This window comes from Denticeps clupeoides, chromosome 14 (genome assembly GCF_900700375.1).
Source record: "Denticeps clupeoides chromosome 14, fDenClu1.1, whole genome shotgun sequence".
Lineage (NCBI taxonomy): Eukaryota > Metazoa > Chordata > Actinopteri > Clupeiformes > Denticipitidae > Denticeps > Denticeps clupeoides.
This window is the reverse complement of record NC_041720.1, coordinates 16,441,662-16,462,763: the sequence shown is the minus strand read 5'-3', so window position 1 is coordinate 16,462,763 and position 21,102 is coordinate 16,441,662. Positions and strand designations below refer to the sequence as shown.

Genomic DNA, 21,102 nt, shown 5'->3' with positions numbered 1-21,102 from the left:
ATAATTACACACCAACAAAGAGGAACGTTAGTCTCTCATCAGGGCAATCTTTTCTTTCTTCTTTTTATTCTTCTTTTTCTTATCTATTTATTTCTGAAAATCCTGAAGATGCCTTTGATGTTACACAGACGAAGAAGCCTCACGCTTATCGGCAGTTTCCTAATAGTGATTCTTTCAACTCAAAATCAAAGTTGCTTTTCTTTCACTCCGTCTTTAAACACATTTGTATTTGTAGAAGATTGGCTCTCCACCATGAAATAAAGGCCTGTTTCCATGGGCGAGGACCATCCGGAAACGCCTGGCAGCAGATCCTGTGCATGTTTAATCCAATCTGCAAAAGCTGCGGACGTAGAATGGACAGAAGACTCTCGTCGAGGATAGAAATGGAATTTCCAGTGGCCCACGTAAACGGTGGTGAAGGGTGTCCAACACGGTTGCCAGGAATCACAGAACAGTAGCTACTGTGGAGAATACACACTGATTACATGACAGGAAACAGGAGTCTCCGGTGTGACATCGGCCTTTCCTTCTCTCTCTTACTTTCTTATATACTGTATATAAAATAAAATACTTTGACACTTTAGGCAGCTTTAATGTCGAGTAGAGAAGAAAAGCTGAACATTTTTGAGCACCAGCTTTTCAGCTACAAGTTGAGCCAGCAAGTGTGTGGGGACGGTGCTTTGCTGAGTGGCACCTCAGTGGATCGGGATTCGAACCTGCCACCTTCTGATTACGGGGCCGCTTCCTTAACCGCTTGGCCACCACCATCTTTCCAGCTTTCCACAATTACTTCCATCTATTATTTTATTTGTTTCTTTAGGACACTATGAATGTGAATGAAATGCCTTTCAGAAATAACAATACGTCGGTCCATGAATACAGTATCCACCTTTGCTTACAATGAAGCAACCTTTGCGTTCATTACAATGACGCTAAATCAAACTCTAAATCGTGCAAAATCAAAAGAAAGTCAATTGAAAGATTGCCATGAACTTCAGGATTTCATTTTCATTCACAAAAAAATTCAGTGTCAGTATTATAGTATTATTTACTAAATTATATTTATAATTCCATAATTTCAGTATTTAAAATAATTTCATTTGATTTTAGAAAAACTGGGGATACACAGCCGGCACTGCACATGTTTGGCATAAACCAAATACAGCCTTCCAAGAAAAGAACCTCATACCAACTGTGAAGCATGGAGGTGGCAGTATCTTGGTTTGGTGATGCTTTGCTGCAGCAGGACCTGGCCAGCTCACCATCATGGAATCCATCATGAATTCTACTGTGTATCAGAGGGTGCTTGAAGAACATGTGAAACCATCTGCAAAAAATTAAAGATGAAGCGAAATTGGATACTGCAACATGACAATGACCCAAAGCATACCAGCAAATCCACCAAGGACTGGCTAAAAACTAAGAAGTGGAGAGTCCTGGAATGGCCCATTCAGAGACTGGTAAAAGGCTACCAAAGGCGTCTCACCAAAGTTATATCAGCCAAAGGGGGCAACACTAGTTATTAGGGGGTAGAGTGTCCTAACTTGTTAGGAAAAATTTTAATTTTTGTTGTTTAATTGTAATTAAGTCACTTTTTAAAAAAGACATTGATATGTGAACATTTCTCATTATTTAATGCGGTGTCCTAATTTTCTCACATGACTGTAACAAGAAGAACATATAATGTTCTTCTTGTATATATGAAATTTTACATACAAGTGTAAGTATAGTTTATTTTAGTGTGTGCACTATGATTGCACTATGGGGGGGTCTGTGTGACACATTATTTCAATACACGGTGTACAATAAACCAATCTTGAATTGTGTATAGGTGACTTTTTGCACAGCTCTGTAATTTTTGTCCTTCAGGCAGTTGCGATGATGATGAGCACGGACCTGAAACTGGTCCTTGTTACACATTTGCTAGACAAATAGCGACACAGTCATCTGCCACAAGCAACGAGTGTTGATATCCCCAAGCAACACTGTGAACTTCAGTTATGGGTTATGGCTCTTGCATGCTGTTCCATGCTCAGTATGGAATATCCTAAGAATTTGAATATTACCCTTAGAGTAGGTAACAGCTGCGAGGCACATAACAGTGTGCTGTGTTTTGCATTTATGGATGCAAAGTCACTTGTGCAGCTAAAAGGGCAGATACTAGACTGGATAACATGCAAAGTCTCCAGCCTGCAAACGGACCAATGTTGCTTGGCAGACCTTTTGTTAGCATGCCTTAAAGCTGGCCTGCATTCATATCCGCAGACCGACATGGTCACACACAATGTTGTGTTTACATTTCATTAAATGTCAAAATAAAAGTCAAGAAATTCCCATCCGAATACAACTAAACCACGACTGTAACAAAATAAATGCTCGAGTCCAGGTTTATGCTACAAGAGCTTGAAATTACAGACTAATGCTAAACTGTAGGGTGCTGAACTTAACTGTACTTTCCAACAGTTTTTCTTGTTTATATATTTAGGCCGTGATTTTGGAATTCTCATACATGTACCCACAGATATTCTACTAATTTCTTGCTAGAAAATAAAGTGTTTCACCCCAATTGTGGAAATTGCAGCACAGAAGAAGATGAAACAGCTCCCTCATGCATTGGTCCTCATGCATGTTAGCATCACTAAAGTCTTTTAGGTCACAGAATTGCAGAGGATCAAACATCAGATCTTATTTCTGATTGATTTATACATCTCTGAATTCAACAATGTGTTGGTTGTGGTTTTCCTGTGCACAAAATGAAGACTTTGAAGGTTAGGAAGTTGCATGTTTGTTCCTGCCCCTTCACGTTGGCTGACACAGAATACTGCACAGGCTGTATGGAACCTTTTCATGGGTTGGGTTTGTTTAAATGTGCTGGAGAGCCTAAGTATGGTCACCTAAGTATGTCACAAGAACAGGCCAAGACCTCAGAGGAATGCGTCTGCAATTAGCTGAGCTGAAGAGCCATTAGTAGCAGATGGTTTTACTAGAAAATGGGCTAGGACATACTATTTCTGCTCTGTAAAGGGTATATTCAGCCGGCACCCCATTCAACACATTGATGCAGATTATTGTTGTTAAATATTAAAATATGACAGTTTGTGATTAATCTAGAAATTTTAACATGTTCTGACATGTCAAAAAGCAACTAATAATTCTTATTTTCACAAATTACGGAGGAGACAGATAGTTGAAATATGTAATAATAGATTAACTTAAAGAGGAAATATGGTCTAAATAAAACTGAAGGAGGTATATTGCTGGTTGCAGAACAGACACTCTCACATTACATAATGAATAAAAACTGAAACCAAATTTTCATGACCAAATCTTTTTTTCAAATATTTTTCACAATTTTTTTACAAGGACAGGAGCCTTTCACTAAACGCACACCTACACACTTGCCAGACTATCCCATGTAGCATTCTCCAAATTGAGCTCTCTGAATCAACTACACTCAGGACATGGCACATATTTCCATGATCCAATTTTTTTTTTGATAATTTAGTTAATTTTTATTAATTCATTTAACAATGCAACGTTTTAGCACATGAAATGATCACTGCTCGGTTGAAGTGACCCCTGTTTTTGGTCCATCAAGGTCCATTGTTGTCCAGTGAAGGGCCATAGAATCCATTTAACAGATAATTGTAGAGATGCCACTCACAGCCGACCTTTACAACATGGATGCTGTTCATCCTGGAACACTGTCTGTGGGATGGTTCAGAACTGGAATTCTGGGAGTTTCAGTAGGACAGGGCTATTAAAGTCTACATTGGTTAGTTTGTCACATTTCAGATGTTCGACAATCAGAGTCTCAGTTTGAAATCAGCCCAGGAAAAAGAACCATCTTGTAACACTTATTAATGCTTCCATCATATAGCACCAATGGTACCCAATCTAAATTATTCTAGGAAAAGAATGTCCTGCAATTATTCTAATCTTCTCATCAAAACACCCACACATAAGCAAAATATGTCATAATTTGTTCCCATCATGTAGTTTGTTGTAGTTTACCCAACCAGCTTGATGGAGACTGGGTTCCATTCACCCCCTTGTTTGCATTCATCTGTCCATAACACCTTCTTCAAGTCTGCAGTAGTCCATTGGTGGTCCATTTTCTCTTATTCTGACGTCTTGCAATGCCTTCATTTCAACAACTCGACCTGTCGAACCATGAAAATGTGTCCTGGCAGCGTGTTGGACAGATGGACACATTCACTTGACGTCACAAACGGAGGCATTAATACATGAAACAGGAACACACACCAACACAGGGCATACATGTTAGGGACCCGACGACGGCAAACATTTATACAACAGATGCACAGGATCACGATGGCGAATCGTGGAACCGGAGCGCCCCCTCCGGAGACAGTTCCTGACACAGGCATTCAGCCGTGGTCCTGTGATCCTCAAATGTAACCATAACCTCTGGCAGTTCATCACTTGCCGTTTCACCATTCCAAGCTATTCATTAAACTTGAACTGCTTGAAATTGGAAATATTTGGGTGTTCTAAGATTATTGACTGAAAGTGTATTTGTATGCATTTGAATACATTTATTTATGCCATTTCCAGGGAAATTAAGGCATTGCTTAACGAATGCTACTGAAATTTGAAACATCCCCACATGTCAGTGCAAGGAGTACAGCTGGGTGTTGTCTCATCTAGGCAGCTTATGGCAGCTCAGGGAATTTTGATAAAGGGTGTTCAAAGCTGCTAGGTTCGGACCACACAGACTTGAGGCGATCACTGAGGGGTGTGAACTGTGTGGAGAGAAGGTTGGATTCAAAGCTTGAAGAATCCTTCTGAAAACATTGTGAAACCTTTACATTTTTTCTGTAAAGAGAATTGCAAATGATGAAGGGCAGAAACCAAAAGTACATTTATAGATATTTCCACTAACGCTGCAGATGAGTGTGTTGACTTCCCTCACCCTGGAAAACATGAGCAAACAAGATAATCATATTTTGCTCTCCTAGACAACTGGGGTGCACCACAAACCCATCACTTTTCCATATGAACTTGAATCGCATGTTATAGTATAGAACATCTATATTGACATCATCTCCACTGACCAGGCACATGAAATGTTGTTTTTCAGATACTGCATGGTCCAGGACGCAACATGTGGCTTGGATATATCTGTGGCTTTTGGATACGCTCATTTGTTGGCCATTTGGGAATATCTATTGGGTTTGAAATGAAAAAAAATTCTTTCCATCAGATGGAAACCAAAGGATGAGAATCGTAATCTTTTCCCAAACTGCAGCAGAGCACCACCCTGTTCTCCACTGCGGCCTTAACTGTTTCAGCTTCTGGTGCTGCAGGCTTTTATGAAACAGAGAGTCAGATTGGTGGAGATGTAGTACTTGCCTTTTAAACCTGAAAAAAGAACCAATACATGTTTAGGATATGGAATGTGGAATAATTCGCTTGAAGATATAATGTAGAATCTGGCAGCTCGGGTGCGCAACCATTCAATTTGTCTCATCTGAAACTGAAGCTGGTTTCAGTGCAGGAATTTTGTTGAAAAAAAAAAACGAACTTTTTGGTATAAATCATCAATCAAATGCATTTTGTTCCAGTGAAAGTGAAACAGCGTTTTCAGCGATCACTTTTGTTGATATTTCCGATAGAGTTTATGTGTGATTCATATACTGACCTCTGATGGACAACGCATGCAGATAAATGTTAATATTCAGTTAATATTACTTTAGAATCCATTATAAGACACGCGAAAAGAAAATGTCTATTCTGACAGCTGAAATATTCAGGTTACAGGGTGCTCACATTTTATTCAGTAATTCACGCACAACCAATAATCCAATTTTCTGTTTCTCATTTCCACCTTTTCTAAAATCTTCTACCGGCAAAATTACCTTAAAGGACCATATAAATTCTGGCAGATTTAATTTGTGGGATAAACTGACGTTGTCTCCGTTCGCTGCTCCCGTTAGGGGTCGCCCCGGCAGATCGACTGGTCGGGTCATCCGCATAAATGCTTTGGCAAAAGTTTCACAGCCACTCATTTACCAGGGCTTGGGACCGTCACCAAGAAACATACCGGCACATGCGTCCCCAGTGGCTGGGCTGATGGAAATAAAACTGGGCTGCACTCAAATTTATGCCCATGGCTTCGCTGCGGTGACTAATGAGCTGCTTTTGGAGCGTCTGCTTGAACAGGCTTAAACTCTTATTCTGCGTTTGTTTTCCACCGCTGGGCTCAAGGTCCTTACGGTAATCTCTTCTGCTATCAATTCAACATCGTGTTATTATACCCCACGCCCAAAAATATAATTATGCTCTGTTGGTGAAAGGTCCAGAGGTGCAGGATTTATGATTATGTTGCTTTTTTTTGGAAATGTGTACAGTTAAGGGTAATGTTGGCTTCTAGAATTTGTGAGCGTTTGTGTGTCTATACATCTGTGTCTAGTGCTTGTGGCAGCTATGTGTGTGTGTGTGTGTGTGTGTATGTGTTCTTGAGTGAGTGGAGAGGCTGCCACTGTAGCAGGAGCTTCAGGCTACACATCAAAAGCGTCCAGATGCTGGAGCTGGAGGTCTGTGCCGCTGCCCTCAGGCAACAGAAGCCCCAGCTGGGGAGGACCTGGCTGTCTGTCCCCCATGCATCCCGCCCCCAGCCCCTCGTAGGGGGAGCGGCACACAGATGTCGTTCCACCTGGGGTGTACCAGGCCCAACCAGGACACACACACACACACACACACACACACACACACACACACACACACACACACACACACTCTCTCTCTGCCAGTTCATGCATACACACGGCTCACACTCACACACAGGTGTTCGCGAAAGCAGGTGCCTTAACGTTGGGGAGAAGGTGCGCAGCGTGAAGGAGGTCATGAATTCACATACATTTTATTTTTTCTTTGAATAAAATTATTTTAGCTGAAATCCAAAGTGCTGAAAACAAAGAGGTGGAAACCAAACCAGGAATTAGAATTCAGGAATTAGAATTCCCCCCCAATTCTATGCTATAAAAAGGTTTTAAAAAAAACGCAGGGGTACAAGGGGTAAACGCAGGGGTACAAGGGGTAAACGCAGGGGTACAAACTCATATATAAACTTACATTAATTACATTACATTACACTTCCAGTATATATCATTAAATGACACTTCTTCAACCTGACACTTACATTGGTTTGAAGATTTTTTTTCTTTTATAACATTTTGCAAGGGCAAAGTTATTAAGCTATTCTTGATAAAGTTATGCTGTTTTTTAATCATTTTAATCATTTTAATTAAATCAGTTCCATTCATTTTCAAAGTGCAACTAAGCACTGTTAAAATTACCAATCGTCACTGTTTTGTATTTAGGCCAATTTGGTATATTATTGTTTAATGGTGATGATCATATACATTTGGAGCAATATTTGGTTGTTATTATTATTATATAATAAAGCATTCAAATTGTCTTTGTGCAGCAGAAGATGGCTGGAGCGGGGCACTCAGCACACCTGCTCTTCAATTTCCTGCTTCCATTCAGCATTTTACCTCTGATGAATTGACTGTCGAATGAAATAAATAGCAGTAAATAAATGTGAAGCGTGAAATTTGCTGTTGCCGCCTCTTCCGAGGTAGTGAGGAAAGTTAGAGGTACATTTTGAGGGAGAGTGCGAGGCGGTGGCGGGCCAGGGTGGCAGCTGCACTGTCCTCAGCCACAGGGAGCGAGCTCGAGAGATACAGCTGGGCAGCATCTGTCTGACTTTCCCCACGGACGCAAAAGTCTTGCAGCGGCGCGTGGCCGATTCAGCCTGAAATGGTAACAAGGTCACCTCTCTCCGTCCACCCGCTGACTCACACTGTTCCTCCCCTCCCTCAACCAGTGGTAGCCGGCTGAGCGAGTTCATGTACGGAGGTGAAGGACTGTGGTCCCATAGAAAGTTCACTCATGGGGTTGAGTGCATTCAAACCCCTCACACACACACACACACACACATACACATAGGCGTGAACCTGAGTGGTTTTAAATGGTGAAATCACTTATGACTTATGCACAGACTGAGTGAGATATACACACACACACATGCACAACGTACCTACTGGGTCTCCTTGGCATGTTCATCAGTTAGTTGTAAAGCAAGAAAGCAGCTAGGAAATGAATGTCTGAGTGCATATGGATTTTAACCAGGTAGATAGATAGATTTGTCCCCTCTGGTCACAGAGCCATGTCATACTCCTGTGGCACCAGCTTGGCACCAGGCAGCAGAAAATGATGAGGATGAGGACAAAGTAGTGAGGAAGAGCCCTCCGGGTCCAGGCAGCCTCCATCTGCAGTCGAAATCTGGTAATTACATGTAAGCTGTGGAGCCCGCAGATCTGCTTCCATCTGCCAGTGGGACATCTGGGCACTGCCTGGCATGGGGGCACCGAGCCTTGGCCCAGTGAGTGCCCGCCCAGGGGGCCTGACAGGCGGGCCAGCACCTGCTGCTGCACCCCACGGGTCTGGACCCTCAGATTGGCGCCCTAGGAAGACATCTCAACCAGCCGGTCCTGTTGTCCCAGTCTGACACAGTGAGAATAACTATGAATCAACAACGAATCAAGGACCTGTGGGTGCGGCAGCACAGGTTTAAAATCATGTGGTCTGGACTGCACAGTGCCTTTACAGTCACTAGGACAGTCCCCCTGGAGCCTGGCAACTAGATTTAAATTTAACTAAACTAGTAAACTACATTTACATTCGGGTCAATATAAGACGCCATTATCCAGAGTGATCTCATGGGACTGTCCATGGAGACACTCAGGGTTAAGTGTCTTGCTCAAGGACACAATGGTGGCAAGTGGGGTTTGAACATGGGTCTTCTGGTTCATAGGCGAGTGTATTACCCGCTAGGCCACTACTTAAAAAATGGTAGAGTAGGCCTCTGTTTACTGTAATACATTAACAATAATAGGAATAAAAACTACATCTGAAACTCAAGAGTTCAGTCCTTTTGCCGTTTGTGGTCAACCCTTCAGTTTCTGATCACAAAAATGCCCCTACATATTGTAATTGTGCACATTGTGCAAATTTTTTTGTGCAAATCTATTTTTTATGTACTTATACCATGGCTACTGTATTTAATTTGAGTAATGAATTATCTGTAACAACGTACACTACCAATCAAAAGTTTGGATGCATGGGTTTCGTTTTTTTTTTTTATAGAACAAAGCCGAAGACACCAGACTATGAAATTACACATGTGAGGTTATGTAATAAAGAAAAACATGTTCAATATTTGTGTCTCTTCAAATCAGGGAGCTTTTGAGGTGATGGCGGCATTTCACATCCTTGGCTTCTGGAGGTTCATGCTGAACACTTTCTTCACTCATGTTAATGAGCATCTCATCAAGCAGCTATTGATGACAGCAATAGTGAACAAAGCCGCCATGAAGGTAAAAAGAGTTAAATACAGATTCATCAAACATGCTTCACTTTCTCCTGACACCGCAAATAATAAATGTTTCTTGCATTAGATTCTTCAAAATGGCTCCATCTTAGTCTCCATAACCGCCACAGAGTAGCTGCATCCATACTTCTGTAAGTAAAGTGAAGTGATTGTCACATGTGATACACAGCAGCACAGCACACGGTGCACACAGTGAAATGTGTCCTCTGCATTTAGCCCATCACCCTGAGTGAACAGTGGGCAGCCATGACAGGCGCCCAGGGAGCAGTGAGTGGCACCTCGGCGGATCGGGACTTACACTGGCAACCTTCTGATTACAGGGCCGCTTCCTTAACCGCTAGGCCACCACTGCCCCTATGCTATTATTAAAAAATAATCTATTCTGACTGGCAGTATAGATTATTTTTGGTGTGTAAAGTTGCTATTCCCATGTCTTTACAAACATTTATGTACATTGTGGGAAATGACAACAATTTCTTCAAGGTTGGGAAATTCTCCAGGCCCGGCGAAATAATCAAAAGCAAACGCATCAGAATAGAACCTTAATTTTTTTAAGGGACAATAAAAAGTGGAAAATGAAAAGAGCCGAGGTCGCTTGGCCACGATACAGCTCTTCCAGGAGGTCCTCAAGATGTCCTAAGAATGGCTAAGAGAGAAAGGGAGATGAAGCGTCTTGTTCAGCACCTATCTTCTGAAAATGGCCCAGAGTAATTGAGCCATGGGAGCGTCACGTCTGGGATGCGCCGGGAGAGGCGGGAGGACTGGTGCTGGCTGAGTGGAGGAGGGCATGGTTTTATCTATGGGGTGACTATAGGATCAGACAAGCACATTCATTCAGAATTGTGATTACACTTGACCTTGTCACACAACCATCAGCCAATCAGAGTCAAGTGTTCAGAAAGATCTTCTGGCACTTTCAATTAGTTGGTTTAAATCCAAATGGCAAAACACCTAAAGTGGAAATCAGTCTGTGTTCCACAGACTGAGTAGACTGGTTGGGATGGTGCAGGGTTACAAGCAAATAGCTTGAGACCGATTAACATACTTGCCCATTTTACCATAATATTTTATTCTGTTTCATTTCAAACAGTTCTTCTCATTCAGGGACATTTGCTTTGCTTTCTAGTGCTCAGGGAAGCACCAGAAAAGAAGAAGCACAGCACACGGAGCACACAACAAAATGTGTCTTTTTGCTTGAAAGTGTTACGCAATGGTTTTTTTACACAACTATGAGGTTATTGTCCCAATGTCCTTAGATAAGGACATTACGTTTTGAGAATACTATTTTTTTGGGGGGTTGTTTATGAAGTCCCAAACAGCTAAGGAAATTAAAAATGCACTAGAAACAAGAACTCAGGTCTCAGGAAGTTAGATTTAGGCCAATGTGGTGATTAAACAAATAATTTACGGGCACCAACTGCCCCAAAAGAAACGTAATTCTAAAAGTTACATTTTGGATGATGGTTTCTTACTGATATTCAGAGCTGGAAGGCTCAATTTCTCTGCTGGCTTCCTCTGTTCATGGCTAAGTACATGGGAAGTGTCACTTTCAACTCCCGGATTCTCGTTTCCAACACACCTTTATTAATGAAAAATTCTTATTTTATACCATTGAGGTGTCCCTTAGTGGTTTTGTGGCAGAAGTGCAGAAGACTGTTTCGCTCATCAAAGATCATCCTTAGAGTGGGTCTCCTATCATGTCCAGGCCGAGACCCTCTCTATCTTGCCTGGGGGGACAGAAGAAAGAGAGGGGACTGCGGTCCTCTCTTTCGCTGCCATCCATCTCTCAATGCCCGGAGTGGCCTGAGAGAGCTCTGGGCACAGATGGTGTAGGTGGGGCAGCGTGTGAATTGGTGATGGCGCCAGATGCCCGCTGTTCCCCCTGGCGAGGCACGGTGCCCGGCCAGACGTGGGACGCGAGACCGGGTACCAGATGTTCTACCAGGTTCACGATAAATAAATGAAACGAAAATGCTGCTGAACATGGGCCATGGCATCTTGGCGGCTGGAAGAGTGCAGGTTGAACCACCTTAAAAAAAAAAAAAACTACAGGAGCAAAGAAGCTCCTGAGATACATGCAAAAAATATGACCATGAAACAAGCTGCATCATTTAGACACAGAGCAGGATTCAGTGTCCATGTTATAGCGTATAAAGCAACTTTTACCTACACCAGAACTTTTACACGTTCGGCAAGGCAACTCAAGCACTGCATTGTGGGATCTGTGCATTAGTGCGTTATCGTCAGGCCATAATAATATATCTGTATTAAATGATTTTTGATGAGTTTGACACCAATGTGTTACATAGTAAAATTGTAATTGTAAAAAATATGCTAATTATCTTATTGTCCAATTAGGATTTGGGTTGAAGAGCATTTCTCTTTGGCAGCCATAAATTCCGACTTAAATTAATCTTCTTAAGTATGACTCAATTTGATATGGATTTTTTTTTTGTTGCAGTGTGGCAGGGTGCATTATCCTGCAGAACAAGGTCACTGCCATTTCCACACAGTAACACAGTAATCAACTTCGTATGGAAAAATGTTCACTTGCCTAACATATTCCACCCACTGCAACAAGATCATCGTTTTTCACTCCACTTGATTATGTTATGACTTGTGGAACAATTCTATCCGGCTGACATGGCTCAGACTTCCATCCTGCCACATGTAGTGGGGTTGGAAGGTGGGATTGTCACCTAGCGGGTAACACACCTGCCTTGTAACCAGAAGACAGCAAAGACCCAGGTTCAAGCCCCACTTACCACCATTGTGTCCCTGAGCGAGACGCTTAACCCCGAGTGTCACCAGGGGGGACTGTCCCGGTAACTACTGATTATAAGATGCTCTGGATAAGGCCGTCTGGTAAATGCTGCAAACACTTGGTATTCTTGAAGAAGATAAACAAACTACCACCCAGTTTTGTTGACATGTGATTATCTCTCACCCAGAACATTTAATGATGTTCTGTGCATGCAACTCAAGACAAAATACCGCTCTTGAAAATGGCTTTTAATAAAGATCAAAAACTGTCTAGATCTTCATTCAACAGACAACATACCCTGCTGATCAGCTTTCAAAACTGCAATGGAGTCGCCTTAAAGATCGCCTGATCCTACGTATGGCAGGTGTCGTGGCATTTTGCAGCACTTGCTAAGAGGTGTGAGCACAGAATCTGTGTAAAACATATGTGGACACTAATTTGAACCGACTCACAAGCAAGATTTGGCTGTATGATCACGCACGGCGACTGTTCAGTCTTTTCTTTTTTACTTTTACAGACTGGTCCTGGATGAAGTGTGATGCAGAGGTAAACAGTAGAGACAGAGGTTAACCCCCCTTTCCTTAAACTGCATCAAACTTTTCAGCACCATGTTGAGAAAGGACACAGATGCTGCAGGTGAGCCCTCAACGTACACACGTTATATGGCAATTACATAAATGTCAAGTGATTCTAAAAATCCTATTCAAAATCAACAAAATCAAGTTTAACAAAATCATCTATTTATATAAAAAAACGTGAGAGCAGCTAAAACGGGATGAAAAGTGAACAAATAACATGTAAACTTTATGGTCTCAATAAACAATGTGGCCGCTATGATGTATGGCAATTAAAAAAAAAAAAAAAAGCACTAAAACACTAAGAACATTTTGGGGAAAGACATTTTAAACCCCCAGTCGGTGGACATTGGTGGTCATTTGGTGCATCCACCAGTCGACTTCAGTGTGTGTTCCTCAGCCCTGAGGCATGGTACTTCCAGAACCCTGGCCTGTGCTGCTCTGCGCTCCAGTCTGACCCGCCCTCTGTTCTCAGCAGAACCCGAGCCCAGCTCCCTTGGGCCGCTGCGTGGCCCGGATGGGCTCCGTGATGCCTCGGCCCTCTGGCCCCAGCCCCATGCCGGGGCTCCAGCCCATGCTCTGCAGCATGCGGCTGCCCATGTTAGAGTCCGGGATTGGAGGAGCACCCTCACCAACCACTCCTTAGGAAAGAGAGAAGAAATGTAACTATGGATCATGTCTTTTACCAGTCTATCAAAGATTTTGGAAATACAAATAAAAGAGTGGGAAATAGTTAGAATATAGAAGGTATTAAAAAGCCATTTAACAAATTAGGGCTCAAAAAATGACTCTGATCAAGGCCCAGACTAGACTAGGGGGGAAATGAGATGGAAAGACGTCTAGAGACATTATGGTGTGTCTATGCTGTACCGGTGGTGGAAGGAGCACCCATGGGTGCTGCTTTGCGTCTCCTTTTCACATCGCCTGTACACAGGGAGCCTAGGTGACCACTTGTCTGTCTGCAAAAGGGAGGGGAAAACACTTAAAATTCTGGAACACAACACAAACAATTTAAAGAAGCGATGGACAACCTGATCCAGAGACAGCTAATGTGACTGCACAAGAGGGAAATTAATACTGCTGAAATTTTGAAGGATTTATTTGTGAACGGCACAATGTGCAATATGGGGATAACAGAGTAACCCTTCTCCATGTTGTTTTATCTTTAACATTTGCTGAGCTGTGATTGTGTGTGAGGTGTTGTCTTAAAAATAATGTGTGTCTGGATGGCACAATGCAAACAAGTTTAAAATACTTGTTTTTCCTGTAAATGAAAGGTAGGTTTCCACTAATTTTTACAATTGTAATAGCTTAATAACATCTCCTATATTACCTTAAACCTGTTTTGACAATCACTTCACTTTCTTTCTGTCGTATCAGGCATTTAATATTAAAATTGTCAAAGAAATTATAATACCAGAAGTTCTGTCACAGTAAGAAATATGGGAGTGAGATCTACAGTAAATTTTGCCCTCGCCCATAACAGACAGTGTCCTTTGAGCATACAAGGATGATTAATAAATGGTTCTCCTTCTGATCTAGTAAGCAGGGGATGATCTAACGAGTGAAAGAATCTGGACTCTACTTCCCTCTTGTGGTCATATGAGGACATGCAGCAAACTTGCACTCTTATGGAAATCTCTAACAATAAATCAGCTCACATACACATGCTTGTGTATGGCCACTGTATAGACTGCATATACAACACACATGAGTGCCTCAGGAATTTTTGGAGCTCCTCCTTAATAACGGCCAACCCATTTCAATTTATTCAGATGAAAAAAGACTCTTAAACTATCAAATAAAAAGATGCAAGCTTCGGATTATCACAACCAAGCAATGGTGTGAAAAGGTGCAAACAGGTTTTTGTTGTACCTGCTGGCTGTTTTTAAAGAACAGCTCCGCAGATGACCTCTGTCTTCACGGGAGTCCCAGCGAAGCTGCACACAACAGACACACAAACACAGTAAATGGCAAAAAGTCACGACTTGGGACAGAAACAGCTGCTTATGGGACTGTTGGGTTTATAATGATAAAACAGACAAATATTGACCAAAAAACATTCAGTGCATGTTCATAGTAAACCAAGTTTTACCTGCCCATGATCTCTTCTGGAGCCTGGATTAAACCATCGGCTGTAAATAAATAAATAAAAAGGCAAAATAAGACACTGTTGCATAGATACAACAGACCAGACAAAGGGCATGGTTTCTTATTGTAATGTATATCCTGGAACCTTACACTAACAAACAAGCCCACGCCCAGCACTGCCATTAGTGCAAAAACATTGCCAAAGGAACGCGGGTCACTAGGAAACAAAAATAGTTGCCTTTGTTAAGTCTAGTATGTGTACAGTACATTTTAAAGGACGATCATATTTTTAAAAAATTTAAAAATTAAATATTTTTAATATAGTGCTAACCCTCATACCATTTAAAACCTAATGCTCTGAACCCTTGCTCATTGTTCCACAACACTAGTGACACTTTATTCCTCAGCAGTCAGTATTCTCTGCCTGGGTATTTCAGATACTTTAGTCAATTATGCGATGTCTTTATGTTGGTTTACTTATAAGAAGAAATGTCATGTGGTGTAAAATGAGGTTAATTATTTCCTTTTTTTTTTTTTTACAATTTGTTTTGTGCATTTTGTAACATCAAAATCATGAATTCCAAACTAAATTTGATATGGGCAGAATGATGGATCATTAGAACAGCTTCTGAAACTTCTACAACTCTTTTGGACAAGAAACATGGAGTCATTTGGGACTGCAAAACAACAATGATGCACTTGATGTGTAGTTTTGTGCGAGTAGTTTTTCAGGCGACTCACTTGTGTGAATGGGGGTCAGTCAGTCGTTCTGCACAACCCTGACCAACAGAACTGCCCTGTGGTGGAAATACCAGGGATAAAGCAAACATCACCAATTTTCTGTTTTATCAGCTAAGCAATGTTAACAGGGTAATCGCTGTACCTGTGGCTGCTGGCTACCTGGCTGGACTGGTGGAGCTCCGCCCTGCAGACGATTCAACCTGCCCTGGAACCCTAAGGGTGGTTTTAAAAAAAAAAAAAAATTATATATATCTCACATGTGTATGTCTAAACATTACTCTTTGCCTTACATTTCAATTTACATTAATGCCAAAGAAACCACCAGAAAGAGCATAAACCTATAAACTGATCATAACTGAGGACCAAAATGGGACAAACCCTGCTGTTTACACACACACTAACTAAAAAAAAAAAAAAACTTTGCATCAACATCGCAAGAGCATCCATAAGCAGTGCAATTAGCACTGGTATTGATATTTAAATTCCAATTTTGAACCTGCTGGTTCACTGAAATCACTGGGAGATTATTTTCAACAGGCATTGCAGCGGGCAGTCCCTCCCCAGCTATCTGGAGGACCCAATGTTCACATGAGAGACACAAATATTTTTCACTTCTGCCGCATGGCTCAAAAACATACATTCTATATTTATGTATTTATTTAATTGTTCGGTTGTTATCTATTTATTTATTCATTCATTTCTTTATGTAGTATATGTGTTTGTTTTTTCTCCCACTGTTGTACAGAAAACCGAGTACCATCCTAAGTTTGAGATTTCGGTATTGTGACGAGTCTAGTTAATTTACACGGATTTAATGTCATTTTCTAGACACACACCTCTCTGAGACACCTGCGACATGAGCGGGAAGGCCCCAGTGAGGATGCTGTTGAAGACGGGGTCATTGAGGTCAAGTTCGGTTGAGTCTCTCTCCCACCAGGGTACCACGCCTGCGATGCCACACGCCCCGCCTGCCTCGCCCTCATAAAACCAGTCACTCTGCTCGTCATCACCTGGGCAACAGCAGAGGAACTCATGATGCTCAAAACAACCAATGCTGACAAAACCAAATCACAAAGAGTGAGAAACTGGAGTTGAGATTTATAATTTATACGTAATACAAGAAACACAAATATCAGGAAAAAAAAGAATGTACATAAAATGGGAATGTTTGGTGACATTGAACACATTTTATAAGTGGTCAGAAATAATAAAGAATAAAGTTATGTTTAAAACCAAGCACACCATTGTTTTTCTTGTGAAATTACCAATAAATTTGATGTGTCACATGACCCTCTTCCTATTGAAAAAACAAAAGTTGGATCCAAGATGGCCGACTTCAAAATGGCCACTGTGGTCACCACCCATCTTGAAAAGTTTGCCCCCTCACATATACTAATGTGCCACAAACAGGACATTAATATCACCAACCATTCCCATTTTATTAAGGTGTAACCAGTTTTAAAACTACACAGAAATCTTAAGGAAGCCATACACAGCTAACAAGATTGTCGATGAAAAGACGTTACCTTGCCTTCCCTCATCATTGGTGTAGAGACCCCCATCACTGCTGTTGCTAACGCTACTTGTTTCACTGTACAAGAGAAAGACAAAACACAACTTTGCGTGAAGAGAAGGAAACCGGATCGAGGCACTTTTACAAAGCCTAATTTACTGAATATCTGGCCTGCATGAGAGATGAACGCACACAATTCTAAACTACTTCATCTCTACAGAGATGAAGCCTGAGTCTTCCAGTAGACATGTAATATGTTTCTTGGCCACGGCTGGTAGTTTTGGCGCTGTTTCCAGTCTAAGCTGTTCTCATCAGGAGGAGAGAGAATGTTAGATGCTCTATAAAACTCTTAGAATAAGAATAAGACTCTATACTTGATGGAATGCTTACAAAGTTGAGTTTATTAATAAAGTCTTTCTAAGCTATTTACCTCTATTTGGTAACTCTACCTCTTTTAAGCACTATAGGAATTTGCTTACCATCAGATAAAAGATGGAAGCAAATTATTAAAATTTGCACTTAAATTATGAAAATGTGACTTTGTAAGATGATTTAACATTAATACGAGTTCCCCTAGCCTGTCTATGGACCTGCAGTGGCTAGAAATGGCGATAGGTGTAAAGAGTGCTTTAGTCATTCTGCTTCAGAGAGTGGCAGCTCAGAGGGTTGGATCTGGAATGTGTCCCCTAGTGTGTCATCATAAGAGAATTTCCCACCCCTCCCCTAAAACAAACGTGCGAAGCACTGCAGTTGCTCGGTGATTGGATGCAAAAAATTAGCACAAATGTATTTTTTTTGTTCCGTCATGCGGAACAAAAGAACCAGTGGGTTCATTAAATTGAAAAAAAAAAAAAAAAAAAAACGGCATCATAACATCATGTCTGCACCAAACATTGTGGTTGGTGAATGGTGCTGATGACGTCTTCTATAGGCCGCTCTCCTCCTCATTAGCATTTAAAGCTACAGACACCGAAATGGAGCATCCTGGGAAATCTGTGTGGGACTGGGACCTATCCTGACAAAAATGTGATGTGAAGTGTTTACAACTCCTGAAGTGACGATGATGAGAAGGTGGAAAAAATAGAGAAGGGTAAACACTAACCACCTGTCACTCATGTCCTCGTCTGAGTTCTTACTCTCCTCAAAGTCCATCTTGTCCTTCTGTTCCACATGCCCCATCCCCTCCTCGCTCTCCACCACCACGCCCTCGTCCGTCACGTCCTGCATCAGCCTGTGGGTTGTCAGCTTCCTTTTCTTCACCCTGCCCTTGGTAGAAACCCCGTCGCCCGCCTTCAACTCACAGTTTGCCCCAGAGTCCCTGCTGGGGGTGCAATTCCCAGGCCCGCCTCCTGCCAGTTTGGGGGCGGGTGGCGCCAGCATGCTGGTGACCTCCAGTGGAGGGTCCACGGCCATGCGCTTCACCTTTCGGCGTCGGCGCAGGCTGCGAGTGCCCAGCCCGTCCATGCCGGCCACGTCCTCGTGCCAAATGGGCCTTTTGCCCCGTCCATGGAGCTCAGAGGCCAATGGAGTGCGCCGCTTGGGCCCCATCTGCTCGTCCGAGTCGCTGTTGTCACGAGCGTGGTGGTGGTGGTGGTGGTGATGGTGGGCGCCCCCTGCTGCAGCGGAGCTTGAAGTGCGGTAGTCCTTGCTGTGCTCGTCCAGGCTGGACTCGGAGCCCTCGCTCAGGTGGCAGGTGTCCCACGGCGGGTGGGGGTTGTCGGAGCGCCGCTTGCGGCCGCGCCGTTTGCGCGCCTGCCGCTTCAACAGGCAGCCGACCGTCAGGGCGTGGTCCCCTCCATCACCAAACCCCCCCCTGGCCTGCTCCGAACTCTCCTCGAGCGCAGACACCAGGTCATGGACCAGCTCGTCCATCGTCCGGCGAAAGTGCCTGTCAGAAAAAATGAAGCAGATCGGGACAAACTAGTCTCACGACGAACCGTGTTCACTTTACTGCTGTCAATTACGGGACAGAAGCGGCCTAGCGGGTAAGGAAGTGGACCCGTAATTGGAAGGTTGCCGGTTCGAATCCAAGGTGAAAATGCAGTCTTTGGCATTCTGATACACTGACATGAAATGATACGGTATGTTGCTTTTAACCGTCACCGTTGGTGAGCAGTGCGCAGCCATGACCGGCGCCGGGGAGCAGCGTGTGGGGACGGTACCTTGATCAGCAGCACCTTGGCAGCTCGGGAGTGTTACCTTCCTTACCCACTAGGTCACCACTGCTCCTGAGGGGAAGTGGTTGAAGTTACCGTCCCCACACACTGCTCCATGGCGCCTGTCGTGGCTGTCCGCTGCTCACCAAGGGTGATGGTTAAAAGCAGAGGACACTTTTTGTGGTGTCACCATTTGCTGTGTTGCAGTGTTTCACAATGACGATCACTTCACTTTCATCAGCCCTTTAACCCTCACAATTAATCTGGAAACTGTAACACATCTCACTGTTTCTTTATAATGCAAATCAAAGTCCATCATATGACCGATGGCAACGCAGCAATGTGCTACTGGCAGACCAAAAGCATTCTGGGAAGCTGAAGTTTACATTAGACACATTTAATACGTATGTCTTCCATTTGTATTTTTTATTTGATTAGATTGCTTATAAAAATGTATGCCCAATTTAGAAATTAAACACAACCACAACGAAGCAGGCCAGAGCTATCTAGTGCACTTTCATATTTATGACAGCAGAACTCCTGCCGAAGCTGTCCCAAGACGAGACTGATGTCGCAGCACTACATGTCAACACCATTTCCGCCTCCCACCAGCTAACTCGCCGACGAGACCCTGTCCCTGCCTCGCCATCACAACCGGAGGAAGGAAACGAAGACGCCGGCGAGCTCGACACAACAAGATGGCTCTCCAGCCGGAGAGACGCTGGACGCCAGCTAGCAGCGAGTGAAGAGCCGGCACTCACCAGCTGGTTCCCGCTTTACCGAAGCTCTTTATGTTTGCTGCGCGGAACATTAAAACGCACCCGTCACGTTTAATTTTCAGCCAAAAAGAAGGGACAGAGGACCTCGGGACAAGAGGGACGCCATTGTGGCACAGAGCTAACTGAAGGTAGCGAAAGACCGGAAATAAACAACGCTTCCTTAGACGCGCATAGCGAATCATGTCAAAATAAAGCACCAGGCAAAACGAACAAAAAGAAATAAAATAATTGCCAACCAGGCAAACCTTATAGATTTTTGTAATAGTCATTTCATTCGTGTTCATTTATAAATAGTGCTTATTTTTGTTGAAAAAACAAAAGTCAGAACTCGTCTTTTTTTGTGTTGTTGAACGTAACAAAAAAAACAAAAACAAATTAAGAGTCTCCGTGTTGTGCCACGGTATAAACGTTGCCACTAGAGGGCACTGCGTCCGCTGTGAAGGCTGTGAAGGCTCAAGTGTGCATTACCAACACGCATCTTTTATACAGAACGCACATAAACCACCAAATCTCAGAAATACTAACTCTCATTACGCTCCGAAACATGCAGATTACAGAAATTGGATTTCACATATGAAGAATAGGATAAGTTTGCATTTATAAATGTTGAAATTCCAAGGTTGCCCTAATAATAACCACAAACGTCAATTTCCATACAAAATAATCATACAGTGCAGCAGCTTCCTCTCTCCTGCAGCTGTCTCTCATCAAGTTGCATGTACAGTACAGGCCAAAAGTTTGTATACACCTTCTCATTCAATGTGTTTTCTTTATTTTCATGACCATTTACGTTGGTAGATTCTCACTGAAGGCATCAAAACTATGAATGAACACATGTGGAGTTATGTACTTAACAAAAAGTGGAGGCCTGGCCTCCACAGTCACCGGACCTGAACCCAGTCGAGATGGTTTGGGGTCAGCTGGACCCCCAACAAGTGCTAAACACCTCTGGGAACTCCTTCAAGACTGTTGGAAAACCATTTCAGGTGACGACCTCTTGAAGCTCATCGAGAGAATGCCAAGAGTGTGTAAAGCAGTAATCAGAGCAAAGAAACTAGAATA

The 21,102-nt window shown here is 42.7% G+C and overlaps 1 protein-coding gene across 3 annotated transcripts; it reads right to left on the bottom strand.

Moving 5' to 3' along the window:
* Window positions 1-12,418: 12,418 nt before the first annotated feature.
* On the bottom strand, window positions 12,419-20,168 carry gpatch2 (G patch domain containing 2). 3 transcript variants are annotated; one of them, XM_029002961.1, is made up of 10 exons: window positions 20,023-20,168; window positions 18,208-18,993; window positions 17,119-17,183; window positions 16,429-16,602; window positions 15,735-15,805; window positions 15,593-15,648; window positions 14,856-14,895; window positions 14,636-14,700; window positions 13,631-13,719; window positions 12,419-13,401 (listed from the first exon to the last, which is right to left on the bottom strand). In XM_029002961.1, the coding sequence occupies exons 1-10, from the start codon at window positions 20,070-20,072 to the stop codon at window positions 13,232-13,234; spliced, it is 1,566 nt and encodes a 521-aa protein (XP_028858794.1). In that variant the 5' UTR covers window positions 20,073-20,168; the 3' UTR covers window positions 12,419-13,231. The 3 variants fall into 3 exon arrangements, with proteins under 3 accessions (XP_028858794.1, XP_028858795.1, XP_028858796.1); XM_029002962.1 differs by having other exon boundaries at window positions 18,211-18,993; XM_029002963.1 differs by having other exon boundaries at window positions 20,083-20,168.
* Between the last annotated feature and the right edge of the window lie 934 nt (window positions 20,169-21,102).

Coding starts and splice junctions, on each gene's coding strand:
- gpatch2 (XM_029002961.1), bottom strand. CDS start 20,072: ATGTTCCGCGCAGCAAACATAAAGAGCTTCGGTAAAGCGGGAACCAGC. Junction 18,994..20,022: donor GGTAAAGCGGGAACCAGCTG/GTGAGTGCCGGC, acceptor TTTTTCTGACAG/GCACTTTCGCCGGACGATGG. Junction 14,896..15,592: donor ACTGACCCCCATTCACACAA/GTGAGTCGCCTG, acceptor ATTTATTTACAG/CCGATGGTTTAATCCAGGCT.